We start from the raw sequence: 23,086 nt of genomic DNA on the forward strand, positions 1-23,086 counted from the left end.
TTTTCTTATAATCAAATCTATCCTTCACTAGAAAACTGTTCCCTAGAGCAACTGCCTCTAACTATCAATATTGTATATCATGCTACTTGACAAGAATAAAATTTTAAAAACTACAATGAATGGCATTCACTGTGGAAAGAATGTTTAACTGGAGGTACTACAGTTGCCAACCATACTTTCATATCTCTGAAAGCTTATGACAGACCATGACAGATGGAGGAAGGAAACAGACCATTTGACAAATACTACTTTTTAAAATTTCTATTTCTATATTTTCATTTTATTTCAAAGGTAGAGAGAAAGACCCAGATCTTCTAGCTGATGGTTTTCTCCCCAAATACCCACAAGAGCCTTGGTTAAAACAGGCCAAAGCCAGGAGCCTGGAACTCAGTCACTATCCCCTAGGTTGGTAACAAGTACCTGAGCCATCATCATCTGCGGCCTCACAGGGAGAGCATTAGCAGGAGGCTGGCTCAGAAGCAGAGGAGCAGGACTCAAGCCGGGCACTCTAATATGGGATATGAGAGTCCCAAGCAACATCTTAAGTAATGCACCAATGCCCACCTTACAAAGACAACTTCATAAAGTAATTCAATTCAAACTACAAAATGTCTATGTGTACTGAGAAGGGAGCTTATTAAATATCCTATACGAAAACTTCAAAAGAGAAAACCAGGGGCCTGCACTGTGGCGTAGCAGGTAAAGCCACCACTTGCAGTGCCGGCATCCCATATGGGCACCAGTTCGAGTCTTGGCTGCTACACTTCCAATCCAGATCTCTGCCTGGGAAAGCACATTCCACAGTGAATGCCAAGGACTTGGGCCCCTGTACCTGCTTGGGAAGACCTGGAGGAAGCTCCTGGCTTCAGATCAGCGCAACTCTGACCACTGCGGCCAGTTGGGGAGTGAACTAGCAGATGGAAGACCTCTCTTTCTCTACCTCTCCTTCTCTCTGTGTAAATAATCTTAAACGAGAGAGAGAGAAAACCAGAATTGAAGATGGTGTTATCCAAAAAGAAATCTAGAAATATCATCTCAATAACAATTTCAAAACTATACCAAACAGATATTACTAGCATTTATTATAAGGAAACTTCTATTGTTATAGGTAACTTAACTGAGAATTTACTATGTGTCAGGCAGAGTTTTAAGAACTTTACATGTGTTAATTCATTTAATTCTCTCAACAATCCCATGATGTAAGCCCAATTTCAGTCTTACTCATCAGAGGAAGAATCTAGAGCACAATAAATAATTTGCCCAAAGCCATATAAATATATAGCTATACACATATACACTACAGAGCCAGGAGTCACTTGCAGGCCTTCTGCTCCAGAGCTGGTACTTGTAATGCACTCAGCAGCACGTAGAACGTAGTCCACTAAAAACATAATCCTGGGGGCTAGCACTGTGGTATAGGCGGCTCAGCCTCGGTCTGTAGGGCCGGCATCTCATATGGGTGCTGGTTTGTGTCTCAGCTGCTCCACTTCCGATCCAGCTCTCTGCTGTGGCCTGGGAAAGCAGTGGAAGAAGGCCCAAGTGCTTGGGCCCCTGTACCCGTGTGGAAGACTTGGGGAAGGCTCTTGGCTCCTGGCTTTGGACTGAGCTAGCTCTGGCATTTGAGGCCCTTTGAGGAGTGAACCAGCAGAATAAAGACCTTTGTCTCTGCCTCTCCCTCTCTCCTTCTGTAGCTCTGCCTCTCAAATAAATAAATCTTAAAAAAAAAAAAAAGGAAAACATAATTAATCCTGAAGTATACTGAGAGAAAATATAAATCCTAAAACATTACTATGAGAAAAACTCCACAGTGTAATATATTTGCTTTAAAAATACAATATTCACAGATGTTTAATCATTCATCCTTATCTAAAAGTCTAAGGGTAGGAACTAATTAATTTTTCTATACATTGCATATTATTTTTATCAGATTTAATGTAATACAGGTAATTCATAAGTTGGTTTTTAAAGCATTATTTTAAAAGTACAGCCTCAAAATCACAGAAAAAACTTATATTCTTGAATTGATAAAAAGCTGATTTTGAATATAAACTATGAAATTATGTCATTTACTACTTCACAATATAGGAATTATGACTACTACAGACATATATAGCTATATCATGACAAGTTTTTCCATTATGATGTATTTACAACATGAAAATCTGAATGAACAGAAATGTCAGCGATCAATCATTTTCTCTTACTAGATGTTAATCCTCATCAAATGATCTCTCTAAAAATTCAGAAATGTAAAAACTTATTAATTTTTACAAACACCCCCCAGCTAGAAATCATACAAGTGTCACAAAACCTAATTCTTCACATTGAGTGTATTAACCAACCAATAGGCTAATCTTATTTTTTAAAACAGTCACGTTTTAAAGCCTTTTTCAGCAGAATGGATCTGTCCTAGAATAAACATCACAACATTCACTTTGTCTTTGAGGCAGACTCTAACAAATATGCTAGTGGCATAATTTGTAAACAACTTCTGAATGTGTATGCAACATTTCTTCATTAAAACAGAAAAGGTCATAACAGCACATGGAAATGAAAACAGAAGCCATCTGGGAAACAATCTGATTTTTACTGTAATTTTTTTAAAAAATTCAAAAGACTACAAAACAGAAATGAATCAGGATGCAAACAGCTATCATGAATGTGGTACAATTAAAAATAACTTATTAAAACTGACATATTAAAATGAGTGCTTTACCTTCTTAAAGACACCTTAGAAGGCTACAAAGTTATTTCTTCACACAAAAAATTTTGGCATTCTTCCCCTGGAATTCCCATCAAAGGCAATTTACAAAGCACATCAGCCTGTGCATATGGTAAAATCACAATTGTAGTAACCCACTCTAACCCAGAGGAATCAGAATCCGTCTCAGAGTCCTAGGAGCTGTGCTAACATTGCCTTGATGTTATCCTTCTCTCTAGCATGATCTCTCATCTATCATCCTGGCACAACACATATCTCCCCCTTCCTCACCTTACTCCACAGTCCCCCTTGCTCACTGCACTCCTGCACACAAGCCTCCTTTCTATTTCTTGAACACATTAAGCTCCTTCCTGTCCCAAGGTCATTACATTTGCAACCTACTGTGCCCTTAGTGTGGTTCCCCAGCTGTTTCTGTGACTGGTTCTTCAGACAAAGTTGCCTCCTCAGTCAGAGGGGCTCATCTTTACTGCCCAATCTAAAGTAAAACCTTTACCCCAGTTTTCCATCCCCAGTACTCCCTAGCACATCACCTTGTTAAATTATATCACTTACTTATCTTCAGTACCCAGATAACAGAAGAGTATCCAACAGAATAGCTGCTCAATAAAGATACTGAGTAACTGACTCAATCACCAAGTGTAGGAATAGCAACTTCCATCTCTACTGATACTCTGCTCTGTGGCTTCTCCACACATTCTATAAATCCTAGTTCAGAGGCTCCCTATTACTTTGACTTAGGCTGCATGGCTAACACATGCTTTTCCTTTCCTATATCTGATTATATGCCCTCTCCTAATTCCAAGCTCCTTCCTATATTCTGCACCATATTTCTTGTGTTCTTACGTCAGAAAATGGAAAGCCACCCTCTATATCCAAGGCCTAACAAACAGTAAGAGATCAATAAATATGTATTAACTAACACATCCTCTGGCTTAGATACGAGTCATTCAAAAGAAGGGCTGCACCAGAAAACCATACCAAGAGAAAGTACTCTGTTATACTGAGAATTTACTCACCTCTCCTAGAAGATAAAAAATCATAATAAAATCCCCAAGAAATAAGCTTGAATATGCCACAGTTACCTCTTTCCTGAATTTATTCCCATGAATAATTTTTTAAAGCTTTATTTATTTATTTATTTGAAAGTCAGAGTTACACAGAAAGAGAAGGAGAGGGAGAGAGAGAGAGGTCTTCCATCGTCCGTTGGTTCACTCCCCAGTTGGCCGCCAATGGCTGGAGCTGTGCCGACCTGAAGCCAGGAGCCAGGAACCTCTTCCGGGTCTCTCATGCGGGTGCAGGGGCCCAAGGACTATGGGCTGTCCTCTACTGATTTCTCAGGCCACAAGAGAGAGCTGGATCAGAAGTAGAGCAGCCAGGACATGAACTGGCGCCCATATGGGATGCTGGCACTGCAGACGGTGGCTTTACCCGCTATGCCACAGTGCCGCCCCCCACCATGAATAATCTTGTAAGCAGCATATCAACAGCCCTGACCCTCAGGTTCTCTTAACCTCCCAAAGTGTACAGACAAGCCTGAGTTTGCACATTTACAAAGCACAGGCTAGGCTTGGTTTTCCTCCTCTTTTCAAACAAAAGACATAGATATTGTATAAATTTCAAGCAATGTAAGAGTAGACAGAGAAAATAGTACAAGTTCCATTTTGAGCAGCTTCTAAACTCCTTACTATGCAGTCACACAAAAATCAGTTTCTTTACTTTTACACTGGTCTTACCATCTGAGTTGTCAGACATAATTTGGGAGATATTTGAAAACTGAAATACTTTTAAAGACAAATAAATGCTAAGGAGTATGAAGACAGGGAAACTATCATGAGAAAAATATTTCAAGAAGTGGCTTCCTACACAATACCTCTAAGATTCAAAGGGAAATGTAACTCATTCACCCAACTGAAATGCTGTAATGTGCAGACATGTATGCTTGTTGTACAGGACACAAAAGAACAAAGACTGAATCACAAGTCAAATATACAGAAAAAAAAATCTGGCTAATTCACAGTACAACTCTGTACTGTAGAACGTGTATATAAAGCCTGGATGCCAGGCGAAAGACTTAAACTTAATGAGAAACTTACAGTTCTTAAAATAGGGCAATAATGTATTAAATGTAAGATGTTATAATTCTTGACTGGGCAAAGTGCCAGCCTGAGGAAGAGAAACCAGTCTAAAACTGGATGAACTATTCATGAATTTTGGAAACACCCTTGTCTGCTAAAACATCAGAGTACAAGTAACTAGAATCTTCCAGAATGGACAGAAGTATTTACAAAGAAAGCACAGATGCCTACTATAAAAAAGACCAAAAAAACCATGTAGGATATTTGGAAGTTAGTAGCACTGAGATACTTTAAGGGAATAGACAAAATACATGAAAAGTACATATATAAGGCTTCTTGTATTTTTAACAGAATCTTTTCTCCAGGATATCTCCAATGTGTGCTAGTTAAGGGATAAAACATTCATTTTATTTTTTAAAGATTTTTATTTATTTATTTAAGTGAGTTACAGACAGTGAGAGGGACAGACAGAGAGAAAGGTCTTCCGTCCGCTGGTTCACTCCACAGATGGCCACAATGGCCAGAGCTGCACAGATCTGAAGCCAGGAGCCAGGTGCTTCTTCTCGGTCTCCCATATGGGTGCAGGGGCCCAAGAACTTAGGCCATCCTCCACTGCCCTCCCAGGTCACAGCAGAGAGCTGGATTGGAAGAGGAGCCAACCGGGACTAGAACCAGCGCCCATATGGAATGCTGGTGCCACAGGCAGAGGATTAACCTACTGTGCCATGGCACTGGCCCCCAAAACATTCATTTTCTAAAGGACATCTGTTTTCCAAAAGAATATTTTTGGAACACATCTACAATCTCCTCTGGCCAATTTTTAAATGTGAATACCCTTTAGGGTTAATATCTTAGAAATCATTCAAATAATGCCAGTCTATTAATTCTATCATCTTAGAAATCATTCATATAATGCCAGTCTATTAATTCTATCATCAGTGAAACTAACACTTATATCCCTGATTCCATCAATGGTACACGGTACTCAACCATTATTATCATTCAAATAACTACTTCTGCTTTTGTTAAATCAAAATTCACACAGGATAATTATCACAAAGTACGGTGGCCATGGTAAAATCAATTTTTGAATCTTGGGAAAAAATGTTTTAACAAATTCACAAAATTCAAGAAACAAATGGTCTAAAATCTTACCTACTTCAAAACTGTTCTCATCATACTAAAGGGAAACTTCTCCTTTCCCCATCTTTTACCGAATAAAAATGCAAACATCCCTGGAATAATTTTTTGTCACTATGGTTACTAATATATATGGGGAAGTTCAAAAAGTTCATGGAAAACCATATGAAAAAGTTTATTTTTGTGCAAAAATTTTTGAAATGGAATCTATATACAGTATATTCAAAAAGTTAGTGGAAAATGTATATTATGAAAAACCTATTCACAAATTTCAAATTTTTGCACCAAAATAAACTTCTTTAAAGCAAACAAAAGAATTACTTATTTATTTGAAAGGCAAGAGTTACAGAGAAGGAGAAGCAGAGAGAGTGAGAGGTTTTTCCATCCACTGGTTCACTCCCCAAATGGCCGCAACAGCCAGGGTAGGACTAGGCTGAAGCCAGGAGCCAGAGCTTCATCTGGATCTCCCATGTGGGTAGCAGGGGCCCAAGCACTGGGGCCACCTTCCACTGCTTTCCCAGGAACATTATCAGGAAGCTGGATGGGAAGTGGAGCAGCCATGACTCAAACTGGGGAATGCCGGCACTGCAGGTGGCATCTTAACCTTCTAAGCTACAGCGCCAACCCCAACAAACATCTTTTAATCCTTATCTCCACAAACTTTTTGAAGAACTTTGTACCCTCTACTGCTTACAACAAGCTTAAATGAATAAACATCTAGTGCCACACATTAGTACACTTTCACAGCATCTGACGTCTGACACTACTCTGTGGAAAACCACAGAACCCTCTGTGAATTCAGTTACTAATAAATACTGATAGTAAAAACACAGTAAGTCTCATAAATGTGAATTCACTGTCCCAGGACTCATACCATACCGAATACCACATAACGGAGAGTTTTCTTGTCACATCATATAACTAGAGAACAGTGGGATCTGAAACCATACAATGTATCAGGCTACTGGAAAAAATCCAAAGGTAACAACTCTGAATTTATTAAATGTGATTTGCTTAATCTTTCAAAAAGTCTATGACAGGGCTGTATGCCAAAACTTGCTAAACACACATACACACACAAATCCTTTGCCACATTATTCAGAGTAATATGTTAACACAGAAAGGAAATTAATTTAGAAACAGGAAACAAATGATAGAGATAGATATTAATAAAAGCTCTGGATGAAAGAATTCAAAAATAGCACTTCTAAGAAATTAATGGTATCATTTAAAGAAGGACAGCACATTTTTATCTTACTTTAAAACACACTGAATCCTTGGTAGAATATTTGTGATTAAGCGCTGGAAGAAGGAGACAGGTGGAAGTTGGCCCATCTGATTGGAGAAGATCAAAGTCAGTTGAAACTCATGCCAGGACAGGTATAAGAAAACAGACACTCTCATATTGCGGGTAGGAGTGTCTCTATTTGGCAATATTGATGAAAATCACAAATGCATTCAACTTTTTGACTGAGCAATTCCATTTCTAGGAATTTATCTGACAAATATATTCATACATATGTGCAAAGATCACACTACTGTGTCAATAAAAGGAAAAGACTAGAAAGAACTCAACTGTTCATTGTTAGGAACTGTTAAATAATGACAAATCCAAACACAATCTAGCTATAAAATTAGAGTGAATATATACTTACTGAAACTGTGTTAAGTGAAAAAAGCAAAACGCCTAACAGTATTATTTTTAAGGATGCTACAGTTTTTATATTCCATAATACTGTTTTTGGTCAATGATGGACCACATATCTGACACAGGTCCCATAAGATTATAACAAAGCTGGAAAATTCCTGTCATCTAGTGACATTGTAGCCATGGTAATGCAGTAACTCAACATACTTTTTTTCTTAAAGATTTATTGATTTATTTGAAAGTCAGAGTTACACATACAGAGAGAGAGAGGGAGGGAGGGAGGGAGGAAGAGAGAAGTCTACCATCCGCTGATTCACTCCCCAATTGGCCCAATTGGCTGGAGCTGCTCCCATCCGAAACCTGGAGCCAGGAATTTCTTCTGGGTCTCCCACATGGGTGAAGGGGACCAAAGACTTGGGACATCTTCCACTGCTTTCCCAGGCCAAAGCAGAGAGCTGGATCGCAAGAGGAGCATCCGGGACTTGAACCGGCACCCATAAGCCCCTATGGGATGCCAGCACTTCAGGCCAGGGCATTAACCTGCTGCGCCACAGCGCCGGCTCCCTCAACATACTTTTCACAAACCCACTGCACTACCAGTAGTATAAAAGCACAGCACACGGAGCAGACCTTTAGACTTGCACGTAAGACACCTGCATCCCAGTCGGATTACCTGTTTTCAACTTCCAACTCTGGCTCCTGACTCCAGCTTCCTTCCAATGCAGACACTGGCTGCATTACTGAGTGATGGCTCAAGGAATTGGGTTCCTGCCTCCCATGTGAGAGACCTAGACTGCACTTAGGCTCCTGGTTTTGGCCTCAACCCAGCCAGGCTACTGTAGGAATCTTAGGTTCAAACAAGCAACAAAAGCTACTGCTCTTTCTCTTTCTCTTTCTCTCACCCCACAGCCTCTCAAATAAAAAGAATATATACACTTACATACAATTCAGAGTACTTGATAATGTCAACTAAGTATTATGCTACTGGTGTATATATTCACTATACTCTATGTTTTATCATTATTTTCATGTGCATTCCTTATACTTACAAAAGAAAGCTTACTGTACAACAGTATTCCATATGATAACCACCAGCATCCTCATACATCTCATGTTTACCCCACTGCTTGATTGCATCAAGATGCCACACACGGTGATTGACCAATACATATATGAAGGTTGTGTAAGAATTCTCTCGTGTTCACACAGGGCAAAATTGGCTAACAATGCAATTATGTTTCCATCACCTAATGACAATTATTGTGTTTGTATTGCATAGCAGGGTGAGGAAAGTATATATCTATTTACATGTATCTCTACAGATTATCTCTGGATGTCTACATAAGAAACCAACACTGGTTTGTTTTCAGGAAGAGGAAATGACCTGCATGACAACAAGAGACTTTCCCTTCTACACCCTATTCTATCTTTTGGATTTAAGACATATGAACATCTTACCTAAAGAAAAACATAAAATACCTTAAAGCGGGGGGAGGGTTGGAAAAGTTAAAGGAAGATTTCTAAATCTGACTCAGCAAATAACTGTCTCCACTGTGGCCTTTAAAAAATGTTCAGGGCCAGCACTGTGGTATAGCTGGTAAAGCCACCACCTGCTGCACAGGCATTCCCATATGGGAGCCAATTCATGTCCTAGCTGCTCCTCTTCCAATCCAGCTCTCTGGTGTGGCCTGGGAAGGCAGCAGAAAATGACCAAAGTCCTTGGGACCCTGCACCTGCCTGGGAGACCCAGAATAAACTCCTGGCTCCTGGCTTTGAATCATCCCAGCCCCAGCCATTTTGGCCATTTGGGAAGTGAAATGGCAGATGGAGCTCGCTAACTCGCTCGCTCTCTCTCCTTTAGCCTCTCTGTAACTCTGCCTTTCAAATAAATTAAAAAAAAAAAAAATTGTTTCTCTCTGGGGCCAGCATTGTGGCACAATGGGTAAAGTTGCTGCTTGTGACACCAGAATCCCATATGGGCACTGGTTCAGGTCCTGGCTGCTCCACTTCTGATCCAGCTCTCTGCTAATGGCCTGGGAAAAGCAGTGGAAAATTGCCAAAGTGTTTGGGACTCCACCACCCATGTAGGAGATCCCAATGAAGCTCTTGGCTCCTGACTTCAGCCTGTCTCAGCACTGGCCATTGTGGCCATCTGGGGAGTAAACCAGCAGATGGAAGATCAATTGACTGATCTGTCTCCCCCCTACACCGGCCCTCTTTCTTTGTAACTCTGACTTCCCAAAATTTATAAATCCTAAAAAAAAAAAAAAAAAAAAAAAAAAAAAAAAAAAAAAAAAAACTCTCTTTTCTCATCTTTTTCTTTTTTAATTCCCTCTATTACCCTTCCCAGTTCATTTTAGTCTCCTCCATTTAGGACTATCAGGGACGTTTACTACAACTATTTGGCCCTACCAAGAGTAATGCATGTCAACAGGTTGATGAACTTTGTCCTAGTAATTGTCACAAAAAAAAAAATTGGTGAGGGGCTGGTACTGTGGCACAGCAGGTTAAGCTACTGCTTATAACAACATCTCTTATCAGAGTGCTGTCTGGAGTCCCAGCTGCTCTGCTTCTAATCCAGCTTCTTACCATTATGCCTGAGAAAGCACCAGACAGTGGACCAAGTACTCAGTTCCTTGCCATCCATATGGGAGACCCAGATGGAGTCGCTTAAGCCTGGCCTACCTCCAGCTGTTGTAGTCACGTGGGGAGTGAACCAGCAAATGGAAGAGATCTCTTTCATTCTTTCTCTCTCTCTCCTTTTCAAATAAATGAATCCTTTTAAAAAATGAGTGACATTGGGTACACAAGAAACTTGAGTACTCAAAGCAGGACGAATAACTCCACTGATGCAACAAGGAAGAAAGAAGGTGAGGGAAGATAGGGAAGTAAAATTATGATTAATCAGTTTTGGGACTGGTGCTGTGGTGCAGCGAGTTAAAGCCCCAGCCTGAAGCGCCAGCATCCCATATGGGCACAGGTTCGAATCCCTCTGCTCCACTTCCCATGCAGCCCTCTGTTGTGCCCTGGGAAAGCAGTGGAAGATGGCCCGAGTCCTTGGGCCTCTGCACCTGCATGGAAGACCAAGAGGAAGCTCCTGGCTCCTGGCTTCAAATCAGCTCAGCTTTAGCCATTGTGGTCATTTGGGGAGTGAACCAGCAGAATGGAAGACCTCTCTCTCTCTCTCTCTCTCTCTCACTCTACCTCTCCCTGTAACTCTTTCAAATAAATAAAATAATTCTTTAAAAAAATTAATCAGTTTTAACAATATTACAAAAAATTCTTCCAAACCTAATTTGAAACATTTATTCAATATCATATTTTATACATTCATAAGATTATTACCCAAAAAAATAATCTTAATAAAGTGCCTAAAAAGTGGGCTTTTTTCTGTCGATTTAAAAAAAAAACAAAAAAATCCCCAAACTTGCTTTCTTTTTTTCTTTTTCTTTTTTTTTTTTTTTTTGACAGGCAGAGTGGACAGTGAGAAAGAGAGAGACAGAGAGAAAGGTCTTCCTTTGCCGTTGGTTCACCCTCCAATGGCTGCCGCGGCCAGCGCGCTGCAGCCAGAGCACCGCGCTGATCCGATGGCAGGAGCCAGGAGCCAGGTGCTTTTCCTGGTCTCCCATGGGGTGCAGGGCCCAAGCACCTGGGCCATCCTCCACTGCACTCCCGGGCCACAGCAGAGAGCTGGCCTGGAAGAGGGGCAACCGGGACAGAATCCGGCGCCCCGACCGGGACTAGAACCCGGTGTGCTGGCGCCGCTAGGCGGAGGATTAGCCTAGTGAGCCGCGGCACTGGCCCTGCTTTCTTTTTTTTTTTTTTAAGATTTATTTATTTATTTGAAAGGCAGAGTTACATGGAGGCAGAAGCAGAGGCAGAGAGAGAGAGAGGATTGGATGAGGAGCAGCTGGGATACAAACTGGCACCCACATGGGATGCCTGCACCGCAGGCAGACACTTAGCCCATGTTGATGCAGGGGACCCAAACTTGCTTTCACAACAGGCTATACAGTAGCTCTAAAGAAACAAGTAGACACCATGCTCACTGCTCTCTAGTTATTCAAACTGAAGTTTTCTCTTTTCACTCCCATATGTCCTTTACTTGCAAATGCATTCACAAATTGCTATTTCACAAGGTAATATCTAATTTTGTCAACTTTTCTGTTATATATTTAATAGTTTTCCATCTCAGAAACCTAGCTTCTCATCTGCTAAAACTGAAACATAATTATCCCTTGTGGGACAACAAAAGAATACCCCTTTTTTGTCCATGGAAAATATTTCCTTCTAGACCAGGGTGGAGAATATCTGGCCTGCCAGTCAAAGAAGGCCTGCAAAATCATTTCATCTGGCCCTGCCAAGGTATTCACAGGTGGGACTTAACATTCAATAAATCTATAGCAGACTAATTTTTAAGTTGATAGTATTGTATGGCCCACAAGTGATGTTATGAATTTCCAAATTGTTCCCCACCTTCTGTCTAGATTAACTAAATCATATCAGGTATCTTCTCCATGTAGTTGTAAGTGGGGCAAACAGCATAACCAGTCCTGTGGTATTTGTGAATTCAGGTAAGAACTATAGCAAACAGGCTCTCATAAAGTCACTTGATTTACTGTACATTCACATTTTGCCTGACCAACAACCAGGATAAAGAGAAACTCTTTGCCTCAAAATTCTCGAAAATAGAAGAAAACAAATCCATGGGCTTCAATATTCTCAGTTTAAGTAAGCAGATACTATACCTAACTTCATGGATAGGTAAATAGATTGTATAAAAATCTTCTTTTCAAAAAGATAAATGTTTAATTTTTAATTATTTTCATCTACTTGAAAAGCAGAGAGAGACAGAAAGGTATCTTCTATCTGCTGGTCTGCTCCACAAATGCCCACGATAGCCAGGACAGGTCCAGGCCAAAGCCAAGGGCTAGGAACTCCATATGGGTCTCCTACAAGGATGCCAGGAGCCCAAGCACTTGAGCCATCATTTCCTACATCCCAGGATGCATTAGCAGGAAGCTGGATCCAAAGCAGAGGAGCCAGGACTCAAATCAGCACTCCAATACAGGATATGAGTGTTAAAAGCTATGGTTTAACTTAACCTGACGTAACGCCTGCCCCAAAAATCTTCTTAGTATAAAGTGATATCCTTCCTCTATTCTCATACAATACTGTTTCTTCCACAAAATGCAAAAGTCCTGCCTACCAGTAAAATTCCTTTTAACTGATATTTTTCCAAAATGACCAACATTGACTAAAATGTGCAAGTCCCTTTTTTCTGAAACATCTAATCTGAAATAAGATTTTCAATTCTTTACAAATAATATACTACCAAATATCATCAGAATTACCTCGAGATTCTTGATAATTGTGACCACAAAAGATAGAAACTTCCAGATGGGAAAAGATAGGCCTCTATACCCCACACAAAAGCAGAGGGTGAAATGTGAAATATACATTATGTAGTTATACAAACTAAATTAACTTTCTAACTTGGCATAATGACAGGGTGGTTTGGCGGGAATGTAAAAGAAAACACTCAACAGCTTAAAATTAACAATGGGCTCATTTATCCAAGGTAGAATGGGTCTCCCTTTTCAGCCTGAGAAGACTGTAAGTCTTTCTGTCCTCATCTAGGAGAGAAACTTTGCAGCTGGCCCGTCTGGAGAATCATTCAGCTAACACTCCCAGCTCTACTCAGTCAATCAATGGCAGAAAAAGTCTTTGTCTTCACCATACCCTCCTCACTTGGAGATGTTCAAATTACATCCTTCAAGTTCAACTAATTTCTCCTGAAAGAAGCCAACCCCTACAAAGACAATAAAAATGTCTACGCCCACTAGAACTGAGGAAAAGTTATCTGTATCACTGTCATCTCATCAAATATACCGTCCTGTTGTCAGGGCTTATGACACTGTCTAGTATAGTAGGACTGGGCATGTTTCGTTTCTACCCAAACTTTTCACTTGCCAACACTTAGTATCTTCTTTAAAAGCTTCTAGGAAGTATTTATATCACTACTGAATGAATGCATTCAAGGGCAAAGTGCTACACAACTTTTGTCTTTCTCTGTTGTGTTATATTCCCACACAGAACTCATTCCAGAAAGTGGTCAATTTCTTCTGCTTTTCAAATCCAACCAAAAGTTTGTCTGAGCTTGTAACAATTCATCCTCCCCTAACTTTAAGACTCAAAGTCACCATTATTCTGGTATTGAAAAGTCTGACTTCATTCTTATCTACTTAAGAGATGTCTAAGTATATTTTTGGAGAATTGGGAGACAATCTTCACAGAATCCAAATACTGACAATGAAATAACACATGAGAAATAACACCGAGCAGAGTATTTAAACTTTAAGATGTTAAACTTAAAAGATATCATTCACAAATACATAATCCTTCTTGTAATTCTACTGTGAGGCATATCAATTTGCCAAAATACAGTCCTGAATTGTGCAACAAGTCTCCTATTTCTTCTTATAAAATATATTGGCAAAGACCAACAAAACTCACACTGCTACAATGAAACCCATCCCCACATTCCACAGCTTCAGGGCAAGTCCATAAACACAGGGTCATAAACACTCTGCCTATAAACTCCTGTAGCCAGCACCCCACTTTAAGGATAAGAAATTGAAGACAATGACATCTGATCATACAGTTACAGTAATCTGAAGGATTTTTTTCAAAGTTAGCAAAAATTGCCAATCTTAGAAATTCACCCACAAAACAGTATACAAGACTCACACAACACAGATGATGAAGAAATGTGAATGAAATGTTAAAATTTTACAGTTTGTATGCTTAAGATAAAGTCATATACAGCATATGCATATGCCAGTAAAGCAAAATCTCACAAAACAAAAAGCTCCCAGTCCCTGCCACTAGCTTATTTATCTCAAAACACAATTTGTGCCCCAAAATTACTATGTTATAAAGGAATGGAAAGGGTCCTTCAGAGTTCAACATAATAATATCTGACCAAAGAACTAAATGTTTCTGAACACTAAATATAAAGATACAGGTTCCCAGCTAAACACAAACTTCTGACTCTTTTTTTCTTTTTCAATCCCAATAAACCCTAAGTGAAAAAACATATTACTGCTATGTTCCCTACAATTATGGGAGACAGTTTCCATTCCTTAAAATTTTTTTTTAATTTAATAATGTCATCATAAAAGATAACAATTGAGAGTATATTGTATGCCAAACCTTACTAAGAATTTCATACGCATTATTAAAATAAGAGAATTAAATTACAAGTTTTAAGGCATGCTTTCAGGTTTTAATTGCTTCTTGGCACTATTAAAGTACCTGATGTTCACTGAAAAATATCCCAGTAATTTTATATAATTAAGGCAGAATAAGTATAATCAAAGAACTAATTAAGATGAGAGTAACTTAAAATTTATAACATTAATAATTTTACCACAACATAAATTAGTTATTAGGCACAAATCTTCATTAATGTTCCTGGGCATGTTTAAACTAAACCCACAAGGGGTTAAAAATAACTACAATGAAAGGCCAACAGCCTTACAGCCCAGTTAAGCCAACATTCCCTTCTCTCCTCCCCCTCCCCTTCCAATCCTCTCCAGTCCAGAATGGATTGCATGCCCCACTGCACAAGGCCCAAAAAGGTCACAGGAGATGGCAGAGACTTTTGTCAGAGAACAGAAATAACTCGGCAGCTTTGTTCCCGTAGTCTCTTCTAATCAGTATGTTTGAAATCCTTTAATTAGCACTCTGTCTACACAAGGAAGGCATTTCTTCTTTGCCAGGGGAGGGCACAAATGTATGTACACAGTGTTCTGTTGTATCAGCATCACAACATAGAGCTACCATCTCAAATTGTCTGCCAGGGAACTGAAGCACATAAAACTTTTTAAAGGCATATTACCACAAAATTTGCATATTCCACTTACATTCTGATTAACAAAAGACAAAAGGATGATTATGTGTATTTCATTTAGATGTCAATACATTCCTAGACTTTTTTCTAGCAAAAACTTCAGTATTTTAAACTTTGTAAAATGCTCCAGCTTAATATAAAATACTAGCAAAAAATAAGCAATATTCAACTACCATTTCTATCCTCATAATAAATCTTCAGCAGAAGGAAAAAACAAGAATAAATCACAAGACACATTTTCACATGGACCCTTTACATGTACAATTTCATCCAATCATGAAAGCTCCTAAAACTTGCATGCTGGATTATGAATATACATAAGACCTTATAAAATCTAATTAACTGGAATCAGGATAGAGATAAAATTTTAAAATATGCAGCCCAGAACAAAGAAACTATTAATAAAATGGGATTTGTAGCTCTTAAATAGTGCTACAAACTGATTTTTAATCTTGCAAAATCAAGATGGACACACACACACATATATGCAAGCACACTAAGATGCAGTATGTATTTATATAGCTATTTGTATAACTTTCTAGAGGCTTTTATATATACACATATATTAATGAAACAAAAGATAACCTACTAAACACCTGAGTAGAGAAACAATCTAACTAAATTTAAGATAAAGCAAATTATTACTGTGGCAACAGCTTCCAGCTTGAAAGTCAGCTCCTCCACACCAGCCACGTGAGCTCACAGGAGTTTTGTACAGTGGGAATAACATCACTATTTTGTAGACTGGTGTCAGAATTAACTGAGATGATATATTTATAGTAATTAGGGGGAAAAAACGCAGCCTATCAAAACGACATATACAGCATACGTATGTATAGACACATATGTATGTGCACATATGTATGGTGCTCATGGCAGCACTGTTTGTAATAGCAACATTGGAAACAATATTAGTGCCCTTTAGCAAAGGACTGGTTAAATAAGTGTTACTTAACTATAAGAGAATACTATACAGTTGTCTGAAAAAGTTTATATTCACATTATACATTACTAGGGAAAATTTTCCATTGTAAATTCTAAAAAAAAATGCAGGCCATCGGACAGTGTATCTAGTATGCTATCATCTGAGTAAAAGAATAGAAATCCTGCTTTATTTGAATACATATAAACAAGCCCTCTGGGGGCAGTTATCTGGCTTAGTGATTAAGCCATTGGTTGAGATGTTGCATTCCTTATCACAGTGCCTAGGTTCAAGTTCCAGTTTCCTGCTAATGTGAACCCTGAGAGGCAGAAGACGATGGTTCAGATAATTAGGCTCCTGCCATCATCTTAAAAGACCTGGACTGAGTTCCTGGAGCCTGGCTTTGGCCTGGCTCAGATCTGACCATTACAGGCATTTGGTGAATGAACCAACAGATGGAAACTACCCATCTGTCTATCTCTCTAGTGTTTTAAAAGACAAAACAGAACTCTAGAAAGTTATGTAAGCAACCAGTAGTAACTCTTTTCTATTGGTGATGAAAATGAAACATTTCTTGACATATAGTCAAGCCCCTATAATTGGAAGCTACAATTATTGTCCTCCTCCTCCTCATCATGAAAATATACCCTTAAAATACTTACATAGAATATATTCAAGAATACATTCAAACTATATTCATAGTGAGTAAAATGCCAAATCTCAATTAATCATAGCCTTACTCTGTAATTGGAAACTTAAGCCTTTTATTTCCTCCTGAAAGACAGGTAGCTCTGGTCATTTTACTGTTTGACCAGCACCTCCACCAGAAAGCTATTTCAGGAAATAACACCAAAAATAGTCATTTTATCAGATTTTACTTTTTTTTTTTTTTTTTTTTTTTTGGACAGGCAGAGTGGACAGTGAGAGAGACAGAGAGAAAGGTCTTCCTTTACCGTTGGTTCACCCTCCAATGGCCGCTGTGGCTGGCGCACTGTGGCCAGCGCACCACGCTGATGTAAAGCCAGGAACCAGGTGCTTCTCCTGGTCTCCCATGGGGTGCAGGGCTCAAGCACTTGGGCCATCCTCCACTGCACTCCCTGGCCACAGCAGAGAGCTGGCCTGGAAGAGGGGCAACCGGGACAGAATCCGGCACCCCGACCGGGACTAGAACCGGTGTGCTGGTGCCGCAGGCGGAGGATTAGCCTATTGAGCCGCAGCGCCGGCCTACTCAAAAGTTTTTAATAAACAACATTTAGATCGGAGAGGGACAGCTAAAATTCCATACCGCAACCTTTTAAAGTTATATATGCAGAAAGTACAAAGTCCAGAGAATTGGCCACACAAAATTTTAGGGTCTGTCCTCAATTAAATGCTTTTCCATTTTCCTACTGATAATATGGGGTTGGGGGAGTGAAATAAAAAGTAAACTAAAATGAAATCATTTATCCTTGCTAAATCTCCTCTCCCTTCCTTCACTATAGATAACTAAATTTGCCAAAGTCAGATCCTACAAGCAATCATAATAAAGTACAGGTCAACAGAGAATTCAACAATGAGCCCTGAGGTTTCGAGCGCCACACACTGAATGAACATCTGTAATAAAATCTGTAAAGTCTGCTTACACTAGAGATTGTCAGAGGCATGTTGAAATCCTTGCCACCTTGCAGTCGGAAACCCCAAGGAGCTGGGCCAACCAAGGACACGCTGTAGTTGCTCATGGTTCTAATGGCTGAAGGGCCAATGCCAGAAAATGTAAGAAACTGTAAAAGAAAATTAAATGGTTACCAAAAATGTTTATTTGAAACCTTACTACACATTTAAATGTATTTAATATAAAGCCAACTTAATTATTTTAATAAGTCTATTAAGTTCCTCACCAATTTCAGCCTAAGAAAAGGAATGTATAAGCTAATAAACAGTTTTTATACTCAAGTCAATTTCCATAGTCTAAAAATTCTGTATCAGAATATATTTCTAGACACTTACTTGACCAGTTTTACAATTTGCTACAATCCAATATTCTAGCTTCCTGCATACAAACTTTAATTCAAAGCACTTTACAACACCTCATTAATGTATATAAGAAAAGCAGGATTTTATTTCAGGTTTAACTCAAAGTGATTTTCCCTTTCCTTCTACCTCATACATTCTTTTGCCTGCAGTTGGCAAGAGTCCTTCAATTTCACTTACTTAAATTCTAAGCTATTCTAACACATGGACAGGGCTGCAAATCAGCAGGCTCCCATTCATGCTTTCCAAACACTAAATCGTTTAAAACAGAAGATGCTTTCCTGTGCACAAAACTCTTTTCTCCAATCATGAACTACAACTCGTATTTCCACTTCCAGGGACATGGTATCTTCTATACTTAAAGTAATATTCACTTCTCCCTCAAATAGGCAATGACAAATGCTTGAGTATGGTGACATTTAGGCAGAAGCGGCTTTTCGTTTCATACACATTTCTCACAGGGAGGGGTGAGCACTCACTGAATACAACTATGACTGAATGCCATAGGACCACAGGGTTAACATTTACACATGAAACTGAACTGAGATTTAAAAAAGAATCAGCACCTCAGTGCTTTCTTTTTTTCCTTTTTTTTTTTTTTTTGCTTGTGCTCCTAATGACTCTCAAGGTTGTACTTTAAAAAAAAAAAAACGAAGTCTGATTGGGTGTTTTGGTTTTTATAGGGATGGGAGAAATTGGGAGGAATGGAGTTTTTTTTTTTTTTAATGTAATACTAAGAAACATAACAGGTCTCTCCTTTTAAAAGTATTAAAAATATTAACAGGTGTATAATTTTAAAATTATTAAAAGACACTTTAGGAAGCAGCCATTTAAGACACACTTCCTTGGAAAATCTGAGCTGTTCAACCAAATTCACTTTATATTACCTGTCTTGACATATTTTTCCACTTTTTAACACACTGAAAATTACTATCCCTTCACACCAGATTCAGAGTGACAGATGCAGCTATTCAAACTTAAAGCAAACAGATTCCTTCTTCTCAGAAAGGGAAAATTAGACCCAACTTTCAAATAAGCCTGGATCTTAAAGAAAAATTAAATCAGGGAAAAATCTGCACTGTATCTACTTAGGCACTAAATGAGCTTTTCCATGGCGTGGAAGTACATTAAACTAGCAGGCAATAACACATTACTTCAGTACTGAAGTAGCAGACACAGGCACTAAAAAGACCCAAAGCCACGCCAGAAGTTAAACTGTTGCATGTAGGTGAAAAATTAATAGCGGGGAGGTGGTGTTTTCCTGCAATACAAAAGACGATCTTCATTAAAACTAGTAGCGTAGTCGAGAAAATCTTGCTATTGGCACACGTGACAAATCAGAATCATGTAAAGCCAACTGACTTTCGCAGGCTGCCTGCCCTCCTTTTTTTAATCTTTAACTTCTAGCAGGGGAAGTATGTGAACTTTAGGCTCAACTTCCTCTAGCCCATTCTTCCCTACAAGAAAATCTATTTAATTTATATATCAAGCCATCGACATGCAACTTCTCTTAACTTGGGGACTCCCTTCCTGACCTCTCCCACTTGTTGTCAGAATTTATAGGACCTGCAAGGTCACAGTCACAGGACGAGGCCAGAGTCTTTGCACTTGTAGCCAGCGACATCTCCAAGCTGGACTCTCCTGCTAGCGTCACCTGCAATTCATTTGCCTTCAAGACCTTCTGATCCCTAAGCCATGGCAATAGTTGTAGTGGTCTTTTCCGGGTCTCCTCCCTCTAGCTATTAGTGACCAAATCCTTCCTAAATAAGTGAGTCAGCAGGAAACAGCAACCTGCTTTGAAACACAGAAAACGTGGGGATTCCTTTCGGGTGAAGTCTACACACTAACTTCACTTTAGGACTAGGAAACTTGGTATTGCCACATTTGTACCCGAGCTTCTTAGGGTGGAGAACTTGCGATGATCTGCACCAAGTGACAAGTAGAGCCTGAAATTAGGAAGAAATATCTTGAGGTTCCCTCCCCCGGCCCCTGCCCTCCAATAGAGGGATAATGGAGCAGAGCTACAGAAGCCACAGGCGTAGGACGAAAAGTAGCCGACGAGACAGTTTCCAGCCGAGGTTCGCGCCTCGCCCTGTTGGCCAAATAAGGCTCCCGGGCGCGCTGCTTCCGTGGCAGGCGGGTTCAGACGTCCTCGCGGTCAGGGAGGCGGACCTGGGATAGGAGCCGGCGATCACACCCTAGACCTGCCCTGCCCAGCGCAGGCTACGGATTTTCTTTCCAAGTTCTGCCCAGTCCATACGCCCTTCCTTTTTCCACTTATTGTCAAACGCACCGCCTTGCAAAAGCCCCAACAATTAGGCAAGTTGTTTTTTTTTTTTTTTTTAACGAGCTTTATGTCTGGGCGCACAAGTTTTCCCTGAACAGGTTACACAACTGTAAATACTGGGGGTGGGGGGTGGGGATGAAGGATCCTCAGGACCCTGAGCGCACACACACACAAAAATAACTCACGTCTTCCCCCAAGGGGTTGGCGCAGGTCGTGGGGAGACCCGAGGCGGGCCGCCCAGCCACGCCGGCAGCCGGCAGGGGAAGGTCGGCGCGGCGGGGCTCAGGAGCCCCCCGGAGCCCGCCCGCACCACCCCCCAGCCTCCAGGGCGCTCCTCCCGGCCGACCCGAACTGCCAGGGCTAGCCCTACAGCCTCACGCCCACCCCCGCACTGCCTCTTCCCGGGAGCTCCTCTCGCCCTGGCCGCTCTCCCACCTCCGCCGCTCCGCGCCCAGAAAGCACCTGAGGAGCCGCCCCGGCCCGAGGTGCGCCCCTTCCTCCTCCTCAGCGAGCCGGCCCACGAGGAGACCAGCTTCTCCCCTCCTCTCTGCCACAGAGCCGAGACGCGCATCTGCAGCCGCCGGACACTCACCTCGGGTCCGGCGCGGCGCTGCCTCCGCCTCAGACGAGCGCTGACAAGTGACTGGCGGTGCGTGCGCCGTCCCCGCGGCCCGCGAGAACTTCCGCCTCCCGGCGCGGCAGCCCCGCCCCCGGCCCTGGGCACGCCCCTTCGCGCCAGGCCACGCCCCCAGCCGGGCAGCGCGGTGGGGCTCCGAGCCCTGACCCAGAAGGCGAAGGGGGTGCCCGGGGCGCGCGCGTGATGGGGCTGGCTGCAGCCGCTGCGGAAAACAATTGCGCTATCGAGTTTCGGTGGGAGTAGTGTGAGGGGATTTCAAAGGGGACCTGGCAAAGGGCTAACCTTCTGCGTGTCCGTTTTGCAGGAGGGTGCACTTCTCTGCCCAGAAAGTTGTATTGGCCAACAGTTGCTCTGGCTAAAAATAGAAGAGGACTTTGGCTACATCCCTATCTATGCAAGTTCAGCAGCTACCGCCTGGATTCTTCTGAGAGAAGTTGTAGGCTCCGAGAAGAGCAGACCCTGAAAGCTGCTTGTCGGGAAGGTGAAAATCGGTAGCCCTAATCTGCAGCACTGAAATCTAACATCGCGCGACAATGCTGCAACCACTTCATCTTGAACTTGTTTTTCTATATCCAGATCCATAACCTGCTTTCCTCCTTCTGAAAGTTTCCTCGATTTTGACGAGGAATTTATTCCTAGGCAAATGCGGATAATGAACTTGGAATACCCGGAAAGTAACTTGTAGATTCTTTTGCACTGCGAATTGCCTTGTAAATGTGAAAAGAACAATTCTTTCTTTCTTCCTTTCCCCTCCTTCCCTCCGTCCTCTCCCTCCCTCCCACCTTCCCTTCCTCCCCCCCTCCTTCTTTTTCCTAACAGAGAGATCTCCCATCCACTGGTTCACTTCCCAGATGCCCACAATAGCCAGGGCTGGGCCCAGAACTCCGACCTGAGCCATCGCACAGCATTTTCCAGGATAAGGGAACGGGAGAAAGGAAACTGGATCAGAAGCAGAGCCAGGACCAGAATCCAGGCGCTCAGATTGCTGCAGTCCCAAGTGGCCTCTTAAGGACTGGGCCAATTAAACTTCCCTTATAGGAACAGCTCTTAACCAAGCGACATGGAAGCAAGGCTGAACTTGGTGAGGTCTTTGAACCCTCTAGAAGTGACAACAAAAGGTTCAAAGCTGCTATGTCCAAATCAGTAGCCACACGTTCAGTGGCTGTTGGACAGTTGAAACATGGTTACTGCAACTGGAACACGGAAAGGGTTTTCTTGCTTTATATCAGTTTAATTAATTGGACATTTTAACTAATTGGAATTTCCAAATTGAAGCAGAATTATCTCCATTAAACACAACTTTCTTTGGGGAGGACTATATTTCACTCTACTGTTGAAAATTCAGTGCCAGTGGAGGATGGCTCAAGTGCTTGGGCCCCTGAACTCGCATGGGAGACCAGGAAGAAGCACCTGGCTCCTGGCTTCGGATCTGCACAGCGCTGGCTGTGGCGGCCATTTGGGGAGTGAACCAGCGGAAGGAAGACCTTTCTCTCTCTCTCTCTCTCTCTCACTATCAAACTCTGTCAAAAAAATTTTTATTTATTTATTTGAAAGGCAGAGTTATAGAGAGAAAGAGAAAGAGAGGGTGAGAGAGAGAGAGAGAGAGAGAGATAAAAGCAGAGACAGAGAGATCTTCCATCCAGTGATTCTCTCCCCCAAATGGTCACAACTGCCAGGGTTGGCTGATCGAAAGCCAGGAGCCAGGAGCTTCTTCTGGGTCTCCTGCTTGA

At 41.2% G+C, this 23,086-nt stretch overlaps 1 protein-coding gene across 16 annotated transcripts in view; it reads right to left on the reverse strand.

The window, feature by feature from the left end:
* PDLIM5 (PDZ and LIM domain 5) overlaps positions 1–21,367 on the reverse strand; it is a 222,817-nt gene extending 201,450 nt beyond the window's left edge. For 10 of the 16 annotated variants that reach the window (XM_089302614.1, XM_008267586.5, XM_008267585.5 and 7 more), the window contains exons 1-2: positions 21,312–21,367; positions 18,045–18,182 (exon numbers count right to left, since the gene is read on the reverse strand). In XM_089302614.1, the coding sequence (XP_089158740.1) occupies positions 18,045–18,140 (96 nt within the window). In that variant the 5' untranslated portion in view covers positions 18,141–18,182; positions 21,312–21,367. Of the gene's footprint in view, positions 1–18,044; positions 18,183–20,322; positions 20,610–21,181 lie in introns of those variants that run through there. The other 6 variants (XM_089302615.1, XM_089302613.1, XM_089302612.1 and 3 more) reach the window with 2 other exon arrangements.
* Positions 21,368–23,086: the final 1,719 nt, after the last annotated feature.

Source organism: Oryctolagus cuniculus, chromosome 8 (genome assembly GCF_051225735.1).
Source record: "Oryctolagus cuniculus isolate XC-2025 breed Fujian yellow rabbit chromosome 8, ASM5122573v1, whole genome shotgun sequence".
Lineage (NCBI taxonomy): Eukaryota > Metazoa > Chordata > Mammalia > Lagomorpha > Leporidae > Oryctolagus > Oryctolagus cuniculus.